The following is a 19,891-nucleotide window of genomic DNA, read 5'->3' as shown; positions in this document are numbered from 1 at the left end:
GCTTTGGGGGTGCTGAGCACCCAGAGAGCTGCCCAGCCAGGCAAGATAGACTTTACTCGTCACGATGAGACGTCTTCCCCGTGTCTGTCAGTCCCTGCATCCTTAAATGTCTCCAGTTGTCCCAAGTTCTCTATGACTGTCTCCTTGGTGCATTTAAACCCCTGTTCCTCCCTGTCCTCATCATCTGTTGTCTTCGTCTCTGTTATCAGTCATCATAATTTTACCATCTCTGTGCAAGTCTGCAAATTTCTTTATTAAATCATAAGATTCTTAAATTCATCAAGTCTCTCTGTGCCTGGGTCCTCGTCACAAAACATGACATCACTGTTTTGTACATTTTAACACAATTTAATCCCCACATTTGTGAAAGAAAAGCAAAACACTTTTTTGAAAAGTCTGTAACAAAACCATCAAATCTGATCAAGGTTATTTAAATGCTGCAAAAGAAGAATGGATTGGAATTTAAAAAAAAAATACATATCACAACCTTAATTACTGGGGGAAAATGATGAATGATGCTCATAGTGAGTAAAAAGTAAACTGAGTGTATTTTTTCACTTTTAATGTGTATGTATAATATAATACAGATACATAAAAACACTCCCAAAACAGAATAAATTATTACAAATAAATTATTACAAAATATTAAAATAAAAATGGAGGCAGCTTTGCCTGTGGTAGAATGTATACAATGTATGAAAAAATCTTTACTGGAGATACTAATTTTGTGTTGTAAGATTTGAGTGTCATGCTTTCATCGTGGTACTTAGGACAGCTTGACGTTTTTCTCAGGTGGTACACGCTGTAAAAAGTTTGAGAAACACTGATAAGGTAAGTGTATGTGTGCTTTTGGAAAACATTTAAAGCTGCTGTACAGAATCTTTGAAACAAGTTAGCTTAAAACATTTTTAGACTATAAACAGAGCGCTCTGCTTCTCTTTACAGTTCCTCACTCCATCAGGGCTGTTTGGCACTTTCTGATAGTGTGCAAATGTGGTGCACGTACTGCGGCAGTCATACAGACAACTGGACGGTCCAAAAGTTGGCCTACCTATTACTGGCTGAGGTTTCAGTAGAGTTGTGGCTGAACCACATAAAAATATATCATTAATTTTAATCTCCCCAATCCATTATAATATTAGGTTGGAACTCCTACCTAACTATATAAAGAGTAACTGAAGCACCCCCAAAAATGGGCTAAAACCGCCCCTGGAATCGATCCTCCTTCAGCTTCCTCTCATTTATATGATGTGTCTCGCTGTTTTCAGAGAGAAACACTGAACCCGAGCTCACACTGGCTCATTTTGGTTAGCAGGCCTGCAGTGCTCTCCTTCACACTCCGTCCTCCAGTGGACAGTCTTTCCTCCTCCCTCATTAGGTTTTCCTCCATCATCACTGAGTTTTTAAAATGGACTAACGATGAGGTGGAGTTTTTGCTGTAACACAAAAGTCTGGTAGTGAGTCAGCCCCACAGCTATCTGGAGCATGTGCAAACTGATAATAATCTTTAATAGGGCTGTCAAAATTGAGCGCAAACAAAACAACCGCTGTATAATGCCCTCCGCTATCTTAGTTTCATTGGTCACATGACTGCATCACATGACTAAAATCTGTCATCATTTTCGAAAAGGCTCTGGTTTTGCTGTCCACACTGCCATGCAAAAATGGCGTTTTCAAATGTATCTGCTTTGGAGAGGGTTTTTCAAAACACTGCATTTTCCTTGAACAAAAACACCATCTGAGTGTGGACAGAACGCCAAAACGGAGAGAAAAAGATGCGTTTTCAAACAAAAATGTATCAGTGTGGACATGGCCTGAAGTAACCATGAATCCCAAGTACTGCAATCCAGCAAAGGACTTCTAGGATAGTCCAGTGTCTCTGCTAAACAGAGCTATAAAGGAAGAAGCACTGAAGCTCCTTTCCTCAGTGTTTGGAACAGCTCTGATTATGCGTGAGGAACCTGCCTGAGAAACATTGACTTCTGAATGCACCCAGAGACGTGCCGACCCATACCAGAAACTCGATTGTCCTGGATGTATGCATTTTTCCTGTCCTTTTCACAATAAAAGCCCAAAACACATTGTATGACTGCACCTGTGCAGGACGAAAGGAAACAGGTAACAGGAGTATGATGAAACATTTTATGGCAGATCATCTGATTGAAATTTCATCTTTCTTAATATAAATATGCTTCTGTTTTTGTTTAGAAATTCTGATGAGACTAACAAACAATAACATTTTTCCTATCAAATAAATTTTGTTAAATGATTTCTTAAACTAATCTTAATTAGTGAATTCTGAGGAACATAATGTGAATTTGATGTAATATTTATTGTTTGAAGCTTTAATAAAAATCAAAACAGATGAGAGGGAGCACTCTTCAAAAGAAGGAATTGACTGTAACTGTAAGATGTAAGCAGTCCTCTTCCTCTGACATATGGATAGCAGGAAACAGGAACTTAATCCTTTCAAACTACGGTAAGCATCTTTTCACACACGTGCAGAACAAAAAGTGTTTCTGGTGCACACAGTAGGTGGCAGCAGAGAGCAGGGTGTATGTTTATTATCCAGCAGGCCTTGCAGCATATGACTGGAATTCGTCGTATATCTGGAAGGAAGCACCGGTGAGAGGTCCACATGAGGAGACAGGAAGCAGCTGCAGGGAGAGCCACAGTTACTCTGAGAACTCTAATGTACTCGAATACATCCAAAGGTTACTCCGGGGGTAGGCAACTCCAAGCCTCGAGCACCAGTGTCATGCAGGTTTAAGATGTGTCCTTGATCCAACACAGCTGATTTAAATGGATAAATTACTTCCTCAACATGTCTTGAAATTCTCCAGAGGCCTGGTAATTAACTAATCATTCAGGTTCATTCAGGATTCAGGTGTGTTGACCCAGCTTGATATCTAAAACCTGCAGGAAACTGGCATTTGAGGCCATGAGTTCCTGCACCCATGGGTTACTCCAAAATCAGAGGTAGCAACTCCAACAAATAGCTCCTCCTCCTCGCTCAGAGGTTTCAGTTTCTCTGGAAGACACAAACATTAATCAGCTGATCAACTCAAACCTGCAATCAGTGAACACCTCATGAGCATCGCATGGTCAGTGAACTCACCCTCCACTTCCAACTGCTCCTGATTGTAGTTTTCAGCTTGCAGCTCCTCGAAGCTCAGCTCCCCCCCCCCCCCCCCCCCCCCCCCACCTCATCGCTGCAGCAGCTCTTTGGAGTATGTCACCTTCTCCACCATCATTCACCTGCAGCTGGAGGACACAAACCAATTGATAATCAATAACAACTATGATGAATAACCTCTAATAACCTCTTTTTATTACTTAAGTTACTGTCTTGTGTTGTGATGTGTCATCTCGTGTCTTATGTAGGCTGTGTCCCAATTCAGGGTCTGCACGCTTGGAGTACGCATTTCAAGTGCGATTACGTCACCGCTACGCGACGACGGCTGTCCCAGTTCGAAGTGTACTTCAAATGCATACTCCAAATGCGCCGTCGATTTCCCCAAATATCAAGCATGGTCCGGTGCACGCTTCGTGGTCCCATATATCCCACAATTCATAGCATGGCGGTGGGTGTGGATAATTTTGCCGCAAAATACAACAGACGGCAAAAGGGAGCGGCCGAAGAGTGAACTGTCAAAAGTAAGTACTGAATATTATGTCACTTATTTATGTGCGAATGTTTAATAACGAAGAACATTAAAACATTACTGTTGGCCACATGTCTGCAAAGTTATGTGACATTAGCGATGTTTGTACTTTCAGCGTTAACTTGGTTTTAAAGCCTCTACTTCAAAAAATATATATAGTTGACCTTAATCTTACAGAGAATGTGATGATTTTATGGATAATTAAAGTCAGTCATATATCCACAAACAAGCTGAAAGTCAGTGATGCTGCTCGGTTTGCGGTCCTGAATATCACGGCACAAGCAGGATCCACTGCACTGTTAATGTTAGCTATGTTATATTGCTGCCTCTGTTCGGTGGTGTCGAGCCAAACGGACTTTAACGTGTGTTTGAACGAGCTGATGGTTCACTCGTTAAGCTGATAGAAAGATGCTTTAATCACAGGAGTCACACATGTGTCCACTGTACCATCTGGGAACTCTTCTTGTTTAGCACTCGTAATAACACAAACACTAAATCCTCCTTCTCTTGTGCTGTTTTGTAGCAGTGTATACACCTGAGACTGTCACCTGTCTGTCTGTCCTGCACTCTCTCTCTGTTTCTTTCTCTCTGATTGTGTAATAAAAGTATGAACATGTGTTTATAAGTCACACTTGTGTTTGAATCCTGCAGCTTATCACACATTTGATTTCCATGTGTGACAACTGCAAGTGTCCAGAGTGACGACAGACTGAGGGACCCACTGCTGCACATCATCTGTGAGGCTTTGCACCCCTGATGATCCACCAGGACAAACTCAGCAGTGTGTGAGGAAGAGGAGGAGGAAGAGCCAGCAGCAGCTGACAGCTGGAGAGAATAGACAGACTGTTCCCTGTTTGTGAAGGACTGCTAGAAAAGTTTAACATAACTAATTGTCTGTCCTGAATCAGTCTTATTAGGTAATGTTCAAATAATTTTATCATTCCAGTGTTTTCAGTGTGGGAGAAAGTACTCAGGGCCTTCAAGTTACACACTATGAAAGGCAGAAACAAGTTTAATACTCAGAAACCTAAAGTATGTATCAGCAGCAGAATGGAGCTAAAGATAAATGTTTGTTTCAGTTCTATGAAGCTTTGAGTATTTTGGATTAGTAGTACTGCTGTGTTTGTTGCATCATATTACTGTAATTGTTTATATGCTTTATATATTCTGAGGTAAGTTGATCTATAGTGTTACATCATATTCTATAAGGATGTTATGTGTTTGTAGACTTTCTGCCCAGTTTGACCCATTTAGCAGAAGCCAGCCTGTTTAAGGCTCTGATATCTATTCTGTATGACTTAAAGCAGTTATGACATGGTCTGATTTTCTCACCCAATAAAGGAATATTTAATATATCAGTCTACTCTTCATTCTATCAGCAACAGTTTTCATAGCTCCTACATTTTGTTTTTACACATATATGTAAGCATTGAGCCAAATGTAATAATGCCAACAAATTAAACGAACAATATTTGTCTCTTATGTATAATACATCTGTACATACACTGTCAAAAATGCTTGTCTTTGAGTGAAGATTTTAGGTGACAGGAAATATAAATAACTGCAACTTGAATCTTTGACCCAGAGTTCAAGCTCACTGCTGTAATATATCCTGTAATATATATATATATATATATATATATATATATATATATATATGTATCATAATAATCTGACAATACATATAATATTGGCCATATTATATTTACATTACCACAGTGAGATGATTTTAGTCTCATGAACAACATTAGCTAATTGTTATTTAATCTTGAAATGACTGTTCACACAGAAATGAAGCCCAACAATCATGTTTTACAGTCCCGTGGTCTCAGCCTCAGATACTCAACTAATCACAGTGATGTCATGACAAAAATGAACTAACAAAAAAACATTTTTTCTCCTTCATGTCTGTCACACAATGCTGTATGTAACGTTTCTAGGCAACCTGAACAACGCCATGAAGGCTAGACCGTCCCATTTCACAATCCTCTCACTTCTGCACTTCTCGTACTTATAGTACGCACCGTACGTAGTACGCATAGTGCGCGTACTTCAAGCGTGCGGTCTCTTAATTGGGACACAGCCGTAGTGCTGACGCGGGACAGTCTTACAATTTCACTGTACTATTGGAAAACTAAACTGAAATAAAATCATTTACAGGTCAGAGCCAGAGCAATGAAGAGGAGTCCTGCCAGGCTTCATAACTCCAAACAAAAACACTTTTCATTTTTTAAAACAGTAAAACTGTAACACAGCCACCAACCAATCAAATGTCATGCAGGTCAGAGGTCAAAGTGATAAAAACAATTAATAAAACTATAATTGAAGTGTCAGAAAGATGCATTTTATTTGAGATATTTAAAAGTGAAAATTTTATTATTTTTCTATTTTTAAATAAACATATTTAACATTTTAAACTGTAATCTCAATTAAATCATTAGCAGGCAAAAAACTGTTAAACGGGTTCCTGCTCTTGTCGGCTTTTATTATCACTTAAAGTCAACATCAGTATTTGTAAGTGAAAAAAGGTGAAACTCACCTGAACTCTGACCTGCCAAACCTGCTCATAGAAACGTCAAATTCTGCTCGTTCAAAGTGGATCAAAACATTAGCATCATCACATCTTCATCAGCGCTTTGTACTAAGAAACCTTTCTCCATGTCGGTTTCAGAGTGAGCTGAATTAAAGTAGGAATCCTGCTGCTTCATCCAAAACTATAAAAGCTATCTTAGATCACAGAGCTCAGTTGATCACGTTTAACTGAAATCTGATCTTTTCTGAATAGAGTTTGGCGAAGCAATCAAGTGAGATGGGGGGAAAAAAAACACACTCCACCAAAACTCCGTTCCTTTACCTGAAAATCATCCAAATCACAAATAATCAGTAAAAATCACATAAACCATCTGCCTTTTAACTTCCGGCTGCGCCTCTCATTGGCCCGCTTCAGGTGTTGCTGCAGTGCCCCTGCTGGTTAGAGTGTGAAATGCTGACTGATCGTACTGCACTGATTAATCAGTACTTGATTTAGAAACGATTTTACTGATTAGTGATAAATCCGCGCTCTGCTCCACAGTCCTCATAAAGTGCTTTACAAACGCAAACATCACAACTAATTAGGCTAACACCCAACCATAACCATGTAGCTAGCCAAACAGCGAACAGACACTTCCTGCCACAGAAGGTAAAGTGTACAGTATATCCTGGTTTAACGCCTCACTGCTGCAGCACTACAGTGATCCTCGTACTCTGATGTTTAGTTTCCTCTGAGCTATTGGTTCTGTCACTAGTTAGCTAACATAAACTAATATGAGTCTGTTAGCCAACCACATGCTCCGTACTAACAGAAGATGGCGATAAACATGTTTTTAACTGAGCTCTTGTTTCTTAAACCCAGCGTCACAGACAGAGTGACGTCTGTGTGAGAGTCTGTGACGCTGGGCTTAGTGGGATCACCTTTACTTATCTTTGAATGTGTGATGTTTTTCACGCTCTCCTGTCGGATCCATAAATTCACTTGTGTCAAGCCAGCCTCCAATTCGAGACTTGCAGTCAAGCCAGCCTCCAGTTTGTTTTACGTTCCCTGTGTATTCAAAGTATTACGGGAATGGATGTGGAAACCGGATTTCAAAATAAAAGCCAACTTCGAGTGAATTAACAGATATGTTAAGAACATAATAACATATAATTTAGGCTTTTTTTTTTTTACAAACTCTAATGTTAGATCTATATGACACAGCCTTGTACCCTAATTGTGCCCTGTCACTATCAAGGCCATCTTATTTTGGATTTCAAAGTAAAAGCCCTGTGAATCTTCATTTTTGAACTACTCTTTCAATGACTTAATAATGCTCTTAAAAGCAAAAGTCGTATTTCCAAATACTATTTGAACTTTATATCAACACTTTCCAACCACAGTCTTTTTACAGTGATACCATATCAATATCAAGTCAGTCTGATTTTGCCTTTCATAGTAATGGCCCTTTGAAATTGTCCATAATTGACTTAATCTTCTAACGATTCAAAATGCTCTAAAATGAAAAATTCTTGTTTCCACAGGGTAATTCCACCTTAGATCAACAGTATACAGCCCCACAGTGATACCATATCAATATCAAGTCATTCTGATTATGCCTTCCAAAATAAAAGCCTTTTTAAATTGTCCATAATTGACCTAACTTTCAGTGATTTCAAAATGTTTTAAAATGGAAATTTCCTGTTTCCACAGGGTAATTCCACTCCAGATCAACAGTATACAACCTCACGATGTTACCATATCAATATCAAGACATTCTGATATTGCTTTAAAAAATAAAAGCATTTTCAAACTGCCCATATCTGAGTTGCTCCTGGAACAATTTCAAAATGCTCTAAAATGGCACATTCCTGTTTCCACAGGGTAATTCCACTTTAGATCAACAGTATACAGCCCCACAGTGATACCATATCAATATCAAGTCATTCTGATTTTGCTCTCAAAAATAAAAGCCTTTTCAAATTGTCCATAATTGACCTAACTTTCAGTGATTTCAAAATGCTCTAAAAAGGAAAATTCCTGTTTCCACAGGGTAATTCCACCTTAGATCAACAGTATACAGCCCCACAGTGATACCATATCAATATCAAGTCATTCTGATTATGCCTTCCAAAATAAAAGCCTTTTTAAATTGTCCATAATTGACCTAACTTTCAGTGATTTCAAAATGCTCTAAAATGGAAATTTCCTGTTTCCACAGGGTAATTCCACTTTAGATCAACAGTATACAGCCCCACAGTGATACCATATCAATGTCAAGTCATTCTGATTTTGCCTTCCAAAGTAAAAGCCTTTTCAAATTGTCCACAATTGACCTACCTTTCAGTGATTTCAAAATGCTCTAAAATGGAAATTTCCTGTTTCCACAGGGTAATTCCACTTTAGATCAACAGTATACAGCCCCACAGTGATACCATATCAATATCAAGTCATTCTGATTATGCCTTCCAAAGTAAAAGCCTTTTCAAATTGTCCACAATTGACCTAACTTTCAGTGATTTCAAAATGCTCTAAAATGGAAATTTCCTGTTTCCACAGGGTAATTCCACCTTAGATCAACAGTATACAGCCCCACAGTGATACCATATCAATATCAAGTCATTCTGATTATGCCTTCCAAAATAAATGCCCTTTCAAATTGAGCATATACGGCCTACTTTTTTGACGATTTCAAAATGTTCTTAAACAGAATTTTGCTGTTTCCACAGGATAATTTCACTTTAGTTCAACAGTATACAACCTCACGATGTTACCATATCAATATCAAGTCATTCTGATTTTGCTTTCAAAAATAAAAGCATTTTCAAACTGCCCATATCTGACTTGATCCTGGAACAATTTCAAAATGCTCTAAAATGGAAAATTCCTGTTTCCACAGGGTAATTCCACCTTAGATCAACAGTATACAGCCCCACAGTGATACCATATCAATATCAAGTCATTCTGATTATGCCTTCCAAAATAAAAGACTTTTTAAATTGTCCATAATTGACCTAACTTTCAGTGATTTCAAAATGCTCTAAAATGGAAATTTCCTGTTTCCACAGGGTAATTCCACTTTAGATCAACAGTATACAGCCCCACAGTGATACCATATTAATATCAAGTCATTCTGATTTTGCCTTCCAAAGTAAAAGCCTTTTCAAATTGTCCACAATTGACCTAACTTTCAGTGATTTCAAAATGCTCTAAAATGGAAATTTCCTGTTTCCACAGGATAATTCCACTCCAGATCAACAGTATACAGCCCCACAGTGATACCATATTAATATCAAGTCATTCTGATTATGCCTTCCAAAATAAAAGACTTTTCAAATTGCCAAGATACAACCTACTCTTTTAAAGATTTCAAAATGCTCTAAAAGTGAAAATTGCTGATTCCACAGGATAATTTCACTTTAGGTCAACAGTATACAACCTCACGATGTTACCATATCAATTTCAAGTCATTCTGATTATGCCTTCCAAAATAATGGCCTGTTGAAAATGCCCATAATTTACCTAACTTTCAGTGATTTCAGAATGCTCTAAAAAGGAAGATTTCAGTTTCCACAGGGTAATTCCACTTTAGATCAACAGTATACAACCTCACGATGTTACCATGTCAATTTCAAGTCAGTCTGATTTTGCTTTTCAAAATAAAAGCCTTTTCAATTTGCCCATATATGACTTACTCTTGGAGCGAATTCAAAATGCTCTAAGATGGAAAATTGCTGTTTCCACAGCATAATTCCACTTTAGATCAATAGTATCCAACCCCACAGTGATACCATATCAATATCAAATCAGTCTGATGTTGCCTTCCAAAATAAAAGACTTTTCAAATTGCCGATATACGACCTACTCTTTTAAAGAATTCAGAACGCTCTAAAAATGAAACTTGCTCTTTCCACAGGATGAATCCATGTTAGATCAAAAGTGTACATCCACACCATGGTACTACTTCAATTTCAAGTCATTCTGATTTTGCCTTCCAAAATAATGGCCTGTTGAAAATGCCAATAACTTACCTAACTTTAAGTGATTTCAAAATGCTCTAAAAAGGAAATTTTCTGTTTCCACAGAATAATTTCACTTTAAATCAACAGTATACAACCCCACAGAGATACGATGTTAAGATCAAGTCACTCTGATTTTGCCTTCCAAAATAAAAGTATTTTCAAATTGCCCGTAGACGACCTACTCGTTTAACGATTTCAAAATGCTCTTAAATTGAAAGATGCTGTTTCCACAGGATAATTCCACTTTAGATCAACAGTATCCAACCCGACAGTAAAACCATGTAAATTTCATGTTGGTCTGATTTCGCCTTTCAAATTAATGGCCCGTCGAATTTGTCCATATGTGATATACTCTTTCAATTATTTCAGAATGTTTTAAAAATGAAAATTGCTGTTTCAACACATATTGGGTTTTCATTTTGAAAAGCAAAATCAGACTCAATTGATTATGACAGAATTGAATCATAAAGATGATGTAAAAGGAAGCTGAAATTGCCACTAGGTTGTAATTGATAGTACGTTTATATTTTAAGTCTGTGGAAAGATGTCATGGTTGGTTTGCAAGCTGTTTTGTAATTTCTTTATTTAGAATGACATCTTTCCACAGACTTAAAATATAAACGTGCTATCAATTACAACCTAGTGGCAATTTCAGCTTCCTTTTACATCATCTTTATGATTCAATTCTGTCATAATCAATTGAGTCTGATTTTGCTTTTCAAAATGAAAACCCAATATGTGTTGAAACAGCAATTTTCATTTTTAAAACATTCTGAAATAATTGAAAGAGTATATCACATATCGTTAGCTTCATAGCATAATTGCCTAAGTCATTTGACTAAGTCAATGACTTAGGCACTTATGCTATGAAGCTAACAATATGGACAAATTCGACGGGCCATTAATTTGAAAGGCGAAATCAGACCAACATGAAATTTACATGGTTTTACTGTCGGGTTGGATACTGTTGATCTAAAGTGGAATTATCCTGTGGAAACAGCATCTTTCAATTTAAGAGCATTTTGAAATCGTTAAACGAGTAGGTCGTCTACGGGCAATTTGAAAATACTTTTATTTTGGAAGGCAAAATCAGAGTGACTTGATCTTAACATCGTATCTCTGTGGGGTTGTATACTGTTGATTTAAAGTGAAATTATTCTGTGGAAACAGAAAATTTCCTTTTTAGAGCATTTTGAAATCACTTAAAGTTAGGTAAGTTATTGGCATTTTCAACAGGCCATTATTTTAGAAGGCAAAATCAGAATGACTTGAAATTGAAGTAGTACCATGGTGTGGATGTACACTTTTGATCTAACATGGATTCATCCTGTGGAAAGAGCAAGTTTCATTTTTAGAGCGTTCTGAATTCTTTAAAAGAGTAGGTCGTATATCGGCAATTTGAAAAGTCTTTTATTTTGGAAGGCAACATCAGACTGATTTGATATTGATATGGTATCACTGTGGGGTTGGATACTATTGATCTAAAGTGGAATTATGCTGTGGAAACAGCAATTTTCCATCTTAGAGCATTTTGAATTCGCTCCAAGAGTAAGTCATATATGGGCAAATTGAAAAAGCTTTTATTTTGAAAAGCAAAATCAGACTGACTTGAAATTGACATGGTAACATCGTGAGGTTGTATACTGTTGATCTAAAGTGGAATTACCCTGTGGAAACTGAAATCTTCCTTTTTAGAGCATTCTGAAATCACTGAAAGTTAGGTAAATTATGGGCATTTTCAACAGGCCATTATTTTGGAAGGCATAATCAGAATGACTTGAAATTGATATGGTAACATCGTGAGGTTGTATACTGTTGACCTAAAGTGAAATTATCCTGTGGAATCAGCAATTTTCACTTTTAGAGCATTTTGAAATCTTTAAAAGAGTAGGTTGTATCTTGGCAATTTGAAAAGTCTTTTATTTTGGAAGGCATAATCAGAATGACTTGATATTAATATGGTATCACTGTGGGGCTGTATACTGTTGATCTGGAGTGGAATTATCCTGTGGAAACAGGAAATTTCCATTTTAGAGCATTTTGAAATCACTGAAAGTTAGGTCAATTGTGGACAATTTGAAAAGGCTTTTACTTTGGAAGGCAAAATCAGAATGACTTGATATTAATATGGTATCACTGTGGGGCTGTATACTGTTGATCTAAAGTGGAATTACCCTGTGGAAACAGGAAATTTCCATTTTAGAGCATTTTGAAATCACTGAAAGTTAGGTCAATTATGGACAATTTAAAAAGTCTTTTATTTTGGAAGGCATAATCAGAATGACTTGATATTGATATGGTATCACTGTGGGGCTGTATACTGTTGATCTAAGGTGGAATTACCCTGTGGAAACAGGAATTTTCCATTTTAGAGCATTTTGAAATTGTTCCAGGATCAAGTCAGATATGGGCAGTTTGAAAATGCTTTTATTTTTGAAAGCAAAATCAGAATGACTTGATATTGATATGGTAACATCGTGAGGTTGTATACTGTTGAACTAAAGTGAAATTATCCTGTGGAAACAGCAAAATTCTGTTTAAGAACATTTTGAAATCGTCAAAAAAGTAGGCCGTATATGCTCAATTTGAAAGGGCATTTATTTTGGAAGGCATAATCAGAATGACTTGATATTGATATGGTATCACTGTGGGGCTGTATACTGTTGATCTAAGGTGGAATTACCCTGTGGAAACAGGAATTTTCCATTTTAGAGCATTTTGAAATTGTTCCAGGATCAAGTCAGATATGGGCAGTTTGAAAATGCTTTTATTTTTGAAAGCAAAATCAGAATGACTTGATATTGATATGGTAACATCGTGAGGTTGTATACTGTTGAACTAAAGTGAAATTATCCTGTGGAAACAGCAAAATTCTGTTTAAGAACATTTTGAAATCGTCAAAAAAGTAGGCCGTATATGCTCAATTTGAAAGGGCATTTATTTTGGAAGGCATAATCAGAATGACTTGATATTGATATGGTATCACTGTGGGGCTGTATACTGTTGATCTAAGGTGGAATTACCCTGTGGAAACAGGAAATTTCCATTTTAGAGCATTTTGAAATCACTGAAAGTTAGGTCAATTGTGGACAATTTGAAAAGGCTTTTACTTTGGAAGGCATAATCAGAATGACTTGATATTGATATGGTATCACTGTGGGGCTGTATACTGTTGATCTAAGGTGGAATTACCCTGTGGAAACAGGAATTTTCCTTTTTAGAGCATTTTGAAATCACTGAAAGTTAGGTCAATTATGGACAATTTGAAAAGGCTTTTATTTTTGAGAGCAAAATCAGAATGACTTGATATTGATATGGTATCACTGTGGGGCTGTATACTGTTGATCTAAAGTGGAATTACCCTGTGGAAACAGGAATGTGCCATTTTAGAGCATTTTGAAATTGTTCCAGGAGCAACTCAGATATGGGCAGTTTGAAAATGCTTTTATTTTTTAAAGCAATATCAGAATGTCTTGATATTGATATGGTAACATCGTGAGGTTGTATACTGTTGATCTGGAGTGGAATTACCCTGTGGAAACAGGAAATTTCCATTTTAAAACATTTTGAAATCACTGAAAGTTAGGTCAATTATGGACAATTTAAAAAGGCTTTTATTTTGGAAGGCATAATCAGAATGACTTGATATTGATATGGTATCACTGTGGGGCTGTATACTGTTGATCTAAGGTGGAATTACCCTGTGGAAACAAGAATTTTTCATTTTAGAGCATTTTGAATCGTTAGAAGATTAAGTCAATTATGGACAATTTCAAAGGGCCATTACTATGAAAGGCAAAATCAGACTGACTTGATATTGATATGGTATCACTGTAAAAAGACTGTGGTTGGAAAGTGTTGATATAAAGTTCAAATAGTATTTGGAAATACGACTTTTGCTTTTAAGAGCATTATTAAGTCATTGAAAGAGTAGTTCAAAAATGAAGATTCACAGGGCTTTTACTTTGAAATCCAAAATAAGATGGCCTTGATAGTGACAGGGCACAATTAGGGTACAAGGCTGTGTCATATAGATCTAACATTAGAGTTTGTAAAAAAAAAAAAAGCCTAAATTATATGTTATTATGTTCTTAACATATCTGTTAATTCACTCGAAGTTGGCTTTTATTTTGAAATCCGGTTTCCACATCCATTCCCGTAATACTTTGAATACACAGGGAACGTAAAACAAACTGGAGGCTGGCTTGACTGCAAGTCTCGAATTGGAGGCTGGCTTGACACCAGTATAAATTCACCTGTTGTTGTTGTTGACGTCAGCGGCGCGTCAGAATCACCTGTGTGGGGGCGGGGCGAGGTGTTTGTCTTCCTGTCAGAGAGCAGGTGAGACACACCTGAGGAGGTACATCGGAGCTGAGCGTCTTTTCCTCCTCGCGCGTAGACTGACCGCAGACGGACATGTCCACGCGCTCCTCTTCCTCCCCCCTCCTCCTCCTCGTTTTCGCGCTCTTGCGGTCCGGGGGGGCGGTGGACCCGCACTGTGAGGACGAGTTCCGGCGCGGGCAGGAGGACTTCGTGCTGTACGCGGAGGACGCGGTGAAGCAGGGCGCGGTCATGTTGGCCACCGCGAGCTTCTACTCCGAGCTCGAGTGCAAGCGCGCGTGTTGCGGGCAAGTGCACTGCAACCTGGCGTTGCTGGAGCCGAGCGTCCCCGGAGAGGAGAACCGCACGTGCGTGCTGTTCAACTGCGTGCGTAGGAATCGGTTCGCGTGCAGGTTCGTGACCCAGAGCGGGTACAAGAGCTACGTCAGAGACGCCGTGTACCGGAAGTACCTGGCAGCCCCCCAGAAAGAAGGTGAGTACTTTCAGGCTTACTGACTCTCCGTGATGTCAGTTCTGCTCAGTGAGCAGGATCAGAAGGACTCTCGGAGGCTGAGAGAGGTCTGAGCATGTGCAGGGGGGTGAAGATGCAGGCAAGAGGAGGGATGGAGGCGGGTGATTGGCTGTGGGCCCAAGTGTGTCAGCAGGGAGGTCGGTGGGCAGACTCGGAGCCCGACAGGGTCGCCAGGTCAGAACACACACGCCTGTTCGTCGGAGCAGGACCGGGTGTTCTGAGAAACTATACTACTCTGACAAAACGTCCTACCCGCATTATAATTTGAGGGTGACTTGCGACTAAACCTAACCATAATCCTAACCATAACCATAACCTTAAGAAGTATTCTGGATGGGTGAGAGAAAAAGGAGTTAATTCTGTGTTTGGTGTTGTGCGCATGCACTGTGTCTGCACAGAAACATTGTATAGGATGTTTTTTCAGGTAGGATGGACTCCCAGAACACCGGCCCACATAGACTGCGAAGGCCGGGTCCTCCGAAGGACGTGGCCTAGGTTTTGGGACACAGCTTCTGTTTAATGTTTTTGAAGAGCAGCTGTCGCGTAGACGGCGTGTTCCTCTGCTGTGTGAGGAGCGGGTTAAAGATGATCTGCAGCTTCGTTCTCTCAGACCGCCGTGATCAGCTGATTAAGTGTTACAGGATGTCACATGTTCCCTCCACGCTGACAGATAACCACGGCACAGACGCCTGTTATCTGTGGCTGAAGCCACCGGCACAACGCTGTGACCAGCTCACCTCCATCGTAACTGTGGGACTAACGCCTCGCCAGTGCTCTGTCTGTCTTGGTCGTTGTGTCCTTGGACACCTACCGCCTACTGGTGTTGGCCGGGCCGGCCCCCACCTCACTTGATTGGCAGCCTCGCTTCTGTCAGTCTGCCCAGGGCAGCTGTGGCTACAACTGTAGCTTTCCTCCACCAGTGTGTGAATGTGAGAGTGAATGAATAGTGGAATTGTAAAGCACTTTGAGGGTCTCGAAAAGCGCTATATATGCAATCCATTATTATTATCATTTCAGGCTGCGCTTCCTCTCTATGCACGTGATCTCTGACCCTGTCTCAGAATCCATCTGACTTCAGCTCCCCCTCACTCTGTCTCCAGGTAAGAAGCATCCACCCGTCGCCAACGCAGGCCGTGATGTCACCATTCAGCCTGGAGAGACTGTGATGCTCAACGGCACTGAGAGTGTGGCGCTGAGCGGCGCAAAAATTAAAGACTACCGCTGGAGTCTGGAGAGAGGAGACAGCAGTGTAAAGATAGAGGTACAGGTGCTGCAGCACGGGGGTGGGGGCTTCTGTGTTACAGGGAGACTTCACCTGGAGACAGACGGGTAGTTCACTGTATCCACTACTTTGAATATAAAATTCAGCAGAGCAGCTTCCAGCCCACCAAATCTCATTCACAATCTGTCCAGTTTTCACTCTGCCTTGGTTTTTGGAAGTTAAAATAAGGACTTGTGTCTGTGCAGGTGTGTCCAGGTGAATGTAATTGTTCTTCAGCGTCCCTCTGCAGCATTCAGCTGTGACTGAGTCCAGCTCATTTCACTTTTAAATGCTGTTATTTTTGAATGGGCTTCTGCAGGAGACCAATTATCCTGACCAGGTGCAGCTCTCCAACCTGCAGACAGGCTCGTATGTCTTCAAGCTGACGGTCAACGACTCCAACGGCAAATCAGATGATGCCAAGGTCACAGTCCTCGTTCTTAACCCACAACAGACCAGCTGTGAGTGCTCATGGGATATGTATTCCAACAATAAGTCTGTAGCATGTGCAGAGCCCTGTGCCAGAGTCAATAGAGAATTTGGTCAATTTTAGGTTTTGAGGACGTTTAGTTTGTTTCATCTCAGTCTGACTTTATTGGGTCTGAAGTCTTCACTTATCGTCACTTTATCGATCAGCTGATGGCTGAATCACTGTGTTATTGATCAGTTAAACGGTGTGGTAGAAGCAGAGTCAGCTAATTGGTGGAGGGAATGGTGTTTGTTTTCTCGCTCCTCTTAAACTGGTCAGACTGGATTACCTGACTCATGCACGCTCAGAGGACGCCCCCACACTCACAGCAGAAACTTGACGTAATTCTATTTGACATCTTCCTTTCAGCTGATTTCAGGGTCACGTGATTCACTGAGTCTGTATTGATCGCAGCTCTGACCAGAGTCGGGCTTTAAAACCGTAAAATGGGAGTTTGCAAAACAGTAAATGGTGCAAGTGTTGTCACAGTGGCACACCCTGTTTGTTTTCAGCACTGCAGTCAGCTGTATTTCTGTAGGTAAAAGTCTGACAGGAAGTGATGTAACTGACGCTGTCCTCGCCCTCAGCATACTGTCAGGCTCCGGTGAAGGTCGGGCCGTGCCGCGCAAAATTTACTCGCTGGCGTTACAACATCACAAAGGGCGTCTGTGAGATGTTTGTGTTCGGAGGCTGTATAGGAAACGAGAACAACTTCCTGTCTGAACAAGAGTGTCTGTCTGCCTGCAGAGGAGTCACAGGTACACACACGCACACATGTACACATGAACACAGACACACACCTTTATTGTAACACTGTTTCTGTATTTTTGTCCACAGTGTCATCGCAGAGGAGTGTTACTCTGCCCGCTGCAGGTCAGTCCCACAGCGCACCTCTTCATCTCTGCTCCACAGTACAACCAGGATGCTCAGTGTGTGTGCGTGTGTGTGTGTGTTTTAAGAGGTGTGCAGCTCGCCGTGCGGTCCTGATCAGCTAACCTGTGGCAACGGCTGCTGCCTGGACAGAAGTATGGAGTGTGACAACGTGAAGCAGTGCAGCGACGGATCAGACGAGAGCCAGTGCCACCAACGTAACGCGCACACACACACACACACACACACACACACACACACACACTGAGTGTAGCTGACCTTCCTCCTCCTCCTCAGTGAATCAGACCTTGAGCCTTCTTCTGGACATTGATGTGAACAAGAAGAAAGGTTTGTTTTAATTTTCTTTGTTAAAGAAATACTCAAAGCTAACAAGCTACATGCTAATTAACCCCTCCCCCCTCAGCTCAGTGCACGGAGCCTCCCCGCACCGGTCCGTGCCGGGCCAAATTCCCCGGCTGGTACTATGACCCCCTGGACCAGAAGTGTCACGAGTTCACCTACGGTGGCTGTGACGGGAACGAAAACAACTTTCCAGACGATCAGACATGCAGAGAGTACTGCAAAGAAGTCGGCGGTACACACACATTCGCACACACAAACACTTAATCTTCATAACAGAGCGCTGGCTTTCCAGCAGATTAAAGATCAACCCAACCTGAGCGTCACCCACACTGCAGCGCTCTGACTTAAAGAAAGTGAGCGTCTCGCTAAGCACGGGAGCGGCTTCTATTGGCCGGCTGAAGGTGGCGTTGCCTTGGCTACCAGCTAACACAAACGTAAAAATTGGGATTTTTTTGTCTGTGGGAAATCAAACGTTAGGACCCTTCACTCATGAGATGAGCTCCACACACAGAAACTGCTCACATACACTGCAGTCACATGACTCTGTGACAATGTCATTCAGACGTCTTCTCGCTAACCTGACGCAGTTTGTGCTGAAGCACAGAAATGTAAGCACTCCGGCAGAACTTCATAAAACTCGCTGACTTCCAGATAAGGAAACGGGAAGAGAGAGCGGCTCACCCGCTTATGAGTTTTGGAACTCACTGCTGCTTTTTCTTCTTTCCCTGCAGAGAACGATGTGTTCGCCAGAGGTTTGTTTGAGCGCTTCGACAAGGAAGTAGACGACGACTCAAGTGAGAGATTTAACCTCAGCTTTCAACTGTTCTACAGTACAAACAGGACATGACCTCACTGTCCTCCTCCACAGGTTCCATCACGCTCGCCGTGATCCTGTCGGTGGCCATCTTGTCTCTGCTGGCCATCCTGGCCTACTGCTTCCTGAGGGCCCGCAAGAGGCGCACACACAGGCCCGTCAACACGGGCCCCACCCACGAAGCACTGTCCAAGGAGGAGACGTCTGTTTATAACAGCACCACCAAGCCCATGTGACGTCAGCCGTGCCGTTACCGTGACGATCGGCTGCCTTGTTTTGATTTAAGTGTCCTTTAAATGTATTTCTCAGCTGTTTTCATGATTGATTATTGGGGACGCTGGAGTTCTGTGGTGATGTCAGTTTCCTGTCCGCGGCGTCTTTACTGCTCTTTGTGTTTCAGTATTTATGAATTCAGCGTCTGGGTCTCAGGTTTTATTAGTTTTCATGTAAATACCAAGTTGGTCTCAGGTTTTTAACTTCTGCTCTTATAAAGTTTTAATAAAAGTTTGAAAGTAGTAATAAAGTTTGGACATAACAAAAAGTGATCTTTATTTTGAAAACAAACTTCCTGCTTACTGTGAGGTGCTAAACAGGGGTTCGTTCTTCGTACCTCGCTAAGTAAGTTAGCTGGATTTGATTGTTGATGATTTCGCGTGATCTTGGATCGTTCGGTTCTCCGAAGCTCATCTGGGACTTGCTGTCATAGCAACTGATCCGTAAGCGTAAACCTGCTCGGGAGCAGGCTTACTTTATGTAAACTGGATTAGATCGTGGCCACTCAGGTATGTCCGCTTCATTTATACGAAAGCAACAGCGATATTTTTCCACTGTTTTTCCATAAATAAATATTATCAATGTAACTAAAGATAATGCAGTATTTGATTCTTTTATTGATTTCATACAGATACATACAGGTCATTTCCTAAAAGAAGGGAAATGTACTATTAATCATTCCATTCCATGTATTTGATTATTTCAGATGTAATTCATATTTTAGAGCAGTAATAGTAAATTACTTCGTGTAATTAAGATGAGAGACCACGGCTATAAAAGCGAAGGCGGA

General features: G+C 40.5%; 1 protein-coding gene and 1 long non-coding RNA gene across 2 annotated transcripts; one reads left to right on the top strand and one right to left on the bottom strand.

Annotated features, from left to right (window-relative positions):
• Positions 1-445: 445 nt before the first annotated feature.
• Positions 446-14,634, bottom strand: LOC146652862 (uncharacterized). The gene is made up of 3 exons (XR_014907520.1): positions 14,495-14,634; positions 3,119-3,264; positions 446-3,031 (listed from the first exon to the last, which is right to left on the bottom strand). It is a non-coding gene; the product is annotated as an uncharacterized LOC146652862 (long non-coding RNA).
• LOC146652861 (kunitz-type protease inhibitor 1-like) lies at positions 14,424-19,369 on the top strand. The gene is made up of 10 exons (XM_085381404.1): positions 14,424-15,012; positions 16,152-16,312; positions 16,632-16,773; positions 17,369-17,539; positions 17,619-17,654; positions 17,741-17,869; positions 17,949-17,999; positions 18,076-18,246; positions 18,746-18,808; positions 18,883-19,369. Exons 1-10 carry the CDS (start codon positions 14,616-14,618, stop codon positions 19,062-19,064), a joined length of 1,503 nt encoding a protein of 500 aa, XP_085237530.1. The 5' UTR covers positions 14,424-14,615; the 3' UTR covers positions 19,065-19,369.
• Positions 19,370-19,891: the final 522 nt, after the last annotated feature.

The sequence above is a fragment of the Rhamphochromis longiceps genome, linkage group LG15, assembly GCF_057381845.1.
Source record: "Rhamphochromis longiceps isolate RC_006_pf linkage group LG15, R_longiceps_female_GT1.1, whole genome shotgun sequence".
In the NCBI taxonomy this organism is placed as follows: Eukaryota; Metazoa; Chordata; class Actinopteri; order Cichliformes; family Cichlidae; genus Rhamphochromis; species Rhamphochromis longiceps.
This window is presented reverse-complemented; position numbering and strand designations above follow the sequence as displayed.